Source organism: Rhagoletis zephyria, unplaced genomic scaffold (assembly GCF_001687245.7).
Source record: "Rhagoletis zephyria isolate East Lansing unplaced genomic scaffold, Rhagoletis_zephyria_1.1 Rzeph_scaffold_06804, whole genome shotgun sequence".
Lineage (NCBI taxonomy): Eukaryota > Metazoa > Arthropoda > Insecta > Diptera > Tephritidae > Rhagoletis > Rhagoletis zephyria.
In genome coordinates, this window is record NW_016163887.1 from 25,352 (window position 1) to 30,552 (window position 5,201).

Below are 5,201 nucleotides of genomic sequence, written 5' to 3' on the forward strand. Positions count from 1 at the left end.
CTCCCAATACCGCTTAAAAAGTAAGACAGACTTTTAAGCAACCCTACCAAATGGACTCACCCGTAAAAAAAAATTAGATCTCTACTACTAATGAACACTGCGAATAAAATATGGTTGCACCACTGGGTGTACTCCAGTGTTGGAAAAGTAGGATCCAAACAAGCGAATTTCCTATCGGGTACACTAGTCTATGTATATATTTGACGTGTAAAAGTTAAAAAAAGAAATCAAACAAAACATCAAACGATCGTTGAGTGTTAAAGTCGTATTGTTTGTAGATACATATGCACGTAGGTATAAGTGTATGTGTGCGTACACAAAAGTCAGTAGAGAAGTGAAGTTTTGTTGTTTAAATACGACACCTTTAGTTATTGGCTGAGTTTGGCTCAAAACGCGCGCTGGTAGCGGGTAAATTTTTGAAAGTGTATAAACGTTTATCGAAAAAATGGAACGGTACCTATGGAAAATTTTGGCATATTGTTGAAATAACAAATTTATATAATGAACCGAAAAAATACAAATTGATTGGATTAAAAAAGTCAATTAAAAGTAATATAATTTCAATTATGATCCTCTACGGCGGCTTACAAAACCATTGGTTCAGGTTGAAGTTTTGAAGTTGGTGAATCACTAACTGGACTTACTTCTTTGTTCGTTGTTTTTTAATATTTGATTTAAAATGAGTGTTGTGAGTAGCACGCAAGTTGGCTCGTTGTATTGGCAATGCGTTTAAGCCAGCCACTTAACCGCATAAACCAGTTTCTGCAAAATATACCCAATGTATCTGTGTATTTGTGTTTCCGTGCAGTGGCGATTCGTGCGTGAAGTTGAAAAGCGGAAGAAAAATTTTATGAAAATCTAGACAAAATGAAAAAAATTAAAAACGCAAAAGAAGAAATACAAAGGAATAAATACCTACCTAAAAATTAAATGACACTTAAAAAATTTTAAAGTTAAGAGGAGAGGTAATTTAAAAAAGACAAAAAAATAATTAAAAAAAAAAAAAAATAAGATCCTAAAAGTGAAATAAAAATAATAATTTTTTTCTTTTTAAATCAATTAAATCTAAAACCAAAAAGAAAATTGAATTGAAAAAAATAAAAATTAAAGGAAACTTAAAAAATTTAAAAAGACAAAAAAATTATAAAAAAATAGAATAAGATCCTAAAAGTGAAACAAAAATAATTATTTTTTCTTTTTAAATCAATTAAATCTAAAACCAAAAAGAAAATTGAATTGAAAAATATAAATCATATAGAATATAAAATGGGGAAAAATAAAATACGTTTCTAAACATAATGAAATTAATTCAAATGAAATTATGAAAATTAAATCCAATAATTAAAACGCAAATAAATAAAACAAGAAAAAATTATAATAAAAAAAACTCTGGACCTCTCGAATGGCACTGCAGTCAGTGTTGCCACGAACGATTTTTTTCCTATCAAAACCTACCAAACATTTTATTTATTTATTTATTTATTTTTTTCGATGCCAAGTCAACCCATTCGTTGCTTTCAAACCCCTCATATCCCGGAACCCACTACATAACGAACACAAACTTTGACAGGCTTTCTTAGATGCTTGGTCCAAGTACGCCTGCCACAGTACTCCCGCCGTCCATCTTTGATCTCTCGGTATATCATACTTGGGACCTTTCGTCAATCATAGTTATTATCACTTCACAGCGGTCCCTTTCAATAATTCTAACCTTGTAGGGTTTATATAAGAATAACTCGGGATAATCCAGGAATGACTTGTGAACCTTGAAATGACCCCAAGATCTCCACTTTTCAAGCCTCTTTTTCGATCAGAATACACAAAGAAGGGATGCATGTAATGACACCAAGGTGCGCATAGCTCCTGTGATGACAACGCGGACCATTCGTTTCAGTTACTCAATGTGGCATCCGCGTTTACTTGCTTAGATTTTGGATTTTTACGGGTTTTACTACGGATATAAATGTGATTTTGGCCGTTGTGGTGTAGTGGTAAGCAGTGCGCACTTTCACTCATCAGCACCTGGGTTCAAGCCCTGGTCAAAGCAACATCACAAAAAATATAGAAAAAGGTTTTTTCTTAACAGCGGTCGTCCCTCGGCAGGCAATGGCAAACCTCCGAGTGTATTTCTGCCATGAAAAACAGCTTCTCATAAAAATACAATCGCCGTTCGGAGTCGGCGTAAAATTGTAGATCCCTCCGCTTTGTGTGACAACTTCAAGGCGCACGCCACAAGTCGGAGGAGAAGCTCGACCAAACACTAACATATGTATAAGCGCCAATCTATTATTATTATTAAATGTGATGACGCAAAGGATATGGTTTATATAAAAGTAATTAAAATTTCTGCAATACAAAATTCACTCGACTGAATCGAATAAAGTGCACTACCGTAATTTGACCCAGGCGCACTCATTTTTAATGGTAGGATGAAGGTCAAAATAAATAGTCTTCGATTACGATTTATTACGTTTACATAGGTACATACATATGAATACATTTATGCAACTATGCTAAGGGATTCAAATATTTGAAAAGAAAACTGAAAAACGTCAAAATGCTTTAAGTCGCGCTCAAACTGCCGCGACTCAAACACACTGTTATGTATACTATATATGTATGTATGCATGTAGATGTATAAACCCTTACCACTACATAATGTATGCATGTGTTCAAGAACAAGTCTTTAAATAATAATAAAAAAATAACAGTGATCAGTTTGGATGAATCATCGCCACCATCATCATCCTCATCAGCACCGACATCGCATCGCTGCCAACCAAAAGCAGACAATACAACCTAACTAACCGCCAACAAATTGGCTACTTACACATTGACTTACAAACCAGTTGCGGCATTTATTTCAAAAAATAAAAATAAAACCTGTACAATAAGAAAGTTAAAATCAGTTTCCGTTAACAATGCGCGCATTTAAGTTTAATGTATATGTATGCGTGTGCGTGTGTTTACTCTCCGGTGACAAACCACTCTACAACTTAATTTAATAAATATTTATTAGCGGCTCAGGTGCGAGTAAACAAATCGTAAAAGCTGTTTTCTATGCCAGTTTTTGCAGTGCCTAGTGGTGGAAAAAATTCGAAATAATATAGCGAAATCTGAACATCAACAGATACAGTAATAAAATAGATAAAGTAAATAATAAACGCACTTGATAATAAAGTTAAACATACGCCAAGTGTTAATAACTGGTGAAATCAACGTATTCAATTACTTACATACATACATCACTTAACATGATTGTCGGCTGCTCGAGTTCTCCTCCATCTATGGCAGTACGCGTTGCCTCACTGCTGCTGCCCACCACGTTGGCCGTTGCCAAAGCAGCAACTAATGGCAAAAGCGCTGCGGCAAAGGATTGTCATGGCAGGATTTGCAAACCCATTGATGAGTATTGCTCGGTATTTCTCGATGGCTGTGATCAGTGCGAACGTATTTGTAATCCAGAATCGCATAATTTTCAAGCGGATATGTGTGCGCGGGAATGTGCTGGTGAGTGTGATGTGGATTGTTAATTGAAATTTAAGTTTCCCCGATAAGTTTTTGTTACGCTGATAAGGGAGGGGTTGTTTTGCTCAACACTTAATGCAAAATTGAACAGCACGTGCAATTTAAAAATTTGTGTACAATTTTATTTAACAGTTGGGCAAGTTAATTACCAACCACCACGGTAGCGATAATGGAATCGTACGGAGCAACGATAGCTATAATGAAACGTGACACCCTCGATAAACAAAAATGCTTAAATTAAATTTTTCCGAGTTTTCAAATTTGCACGTTATTATTCTAAAATGCAATAAGCTACAAAACCCAGTATATTTCTAGAGATTTTTAAAAGAAGTTGAAAATTTTGATGAAATTTTTGGAAATTTCTTAAATTTTTCTGAACTGTACATAATGTTTTAAACTTTGATTTATATGGTTTATGTTATAGAAATTGCTATATTTTTATAAAAAATCAACGAAAAAATATATCATATAAAACACTTTGAATATTGTAAAAAATAAAAGTGGTACTTCAATCAAAATTTGAATGTCTTATAGCGAGAACAACGGAGTTACATGTCACTTTAAAAAAAAAAAAACCCTAATTTGAATATTTGGAACTATTTTTCTAATTCCAGTGGTACTATATTTATCAAGATGGCAAAAATCGTATTAAATCGTAGTGTTAATTTTAATGCGGAGTCGGGTCGAATACCCATCCAATAAAAATTTTTGTTTGGGAAGATTTTTTGTCTAAGGCGAAGAACTCTTAGAAATTGGCGCTGTGGTTTTAGGACTAAAGGTAACTCAGATTTTATTGTCAATTTCGGCCGAATATTCCAAAAAAACAGGCGTAGTAATTTTAGATCCTCTTGTAGAGTTTAGCCGAATATCTATTCGCTAGCAATGTTTGTTCAGCAACTTTTTTTTATAAGTAGAGAAAGTCCACACACTTCAGATATCCACACACACATATGCGATTCTGTCGGTGCGAATCTGTTTCGACAAATATTACAACAATGCCGACCATTCGCACCGACGAATTTGCCCAGGTATGTGGATGCCTTTACAAATTTTGAAGTTATCGCAAATAAGTAAATCTCACGAGTTGTTGTTTTTTTTAGTGTCACTCCCTAAAGTTAAAGCATTTTTCTTGCATACATATATTCCAATGAATGGAGTTCCAGAAATATGTAAAATAAAAAATAAATCAAGCATTTGAACAATTTTAGCTTTAAAACGTTTATTTAGGCGATCATGTACCGAAATTCCTCATTTTTAGTTGTCAATTGAAGAAATTATAATTGTTTTTTTTTTAAATAACTTTGGGAAGTTTTCAAATAAAATGTTCATAATAGAGGCAGTGGAGGTTGGCACCAATTACAACATATCTGTAAAGTTTCAAGAGTGTGCCACCAAATTAGAAAATGGCATCATGCAGAATATCTGTCGCAGCTATTTTGTAATTTTTGAAATTTTATGATTTTTTTTTTTAATTTAAATAATTTTAGATACTGCAAAACGTTGAAATTAGACGGTGAAAATGTACTTGCTAGTGTGTCACCAAATGAAAAACAAATACACTCGAAATTCATTCTTGAATTTTTATACACATGAAGAAAGTGATATATATCTACATATGTGCGTAAGGAATACTGTGAAAAAATCTCCAATGTCAATATTTAATTACATTTAAA

At 33.3% G+C, this 5,201-nt stretch overlaps 1 protein-coding gene across 12 annotated transcripts; it reads left to right on the forward strand.

The window, feature by feature from the left end:
* Positions 1-356: 356 nt before the first annotated feature.
* LOC108373549 (protein grindelwald-like) lies at positions 357-3,845 on the forward strand. Of its 12 annotated transcripts, none has more exons than XM_017629453.1 (2): positions 357-650; positions 2,712-3,845. In XM_017629453.1, the coding sequence occupies exon 2, from the start codon at positions 3,255-3,257 to the stop codon at positions 3,531-3,533; it is 279 nt and encodes a 92-aa protein (XP_017484942.1). In that variant the 5' UTR covers positions 357-650; positions 2,712-3,254; the 3' UTR covers positions 3,534-3,845. The 12 variants fall into 12 exon arrangements, with proteins under 12 accessions (XP_017484942.1, XP_017484940.1, XP_017484944.1 ...); XM_017629451.1 differs by having other exon boundaries at positions 357-618; XM_017629455.1 differs by having other exon boundaries at positions 357-618; positions 3,020-3,845.
* The last annotated feature ends 1,356 nt before the right edge of the window (positions 3,846-5,201 follow it).

Excerpts from the sequence above, each read along its gene's own strand:
- LOC108373549 (XM_017629453.1), top strand. The coding sequence starts at position 3,255 with ATGATTGTCGGCTGCTCGAGTTCTCCTCCATCTATGGCAGTACGCGTT.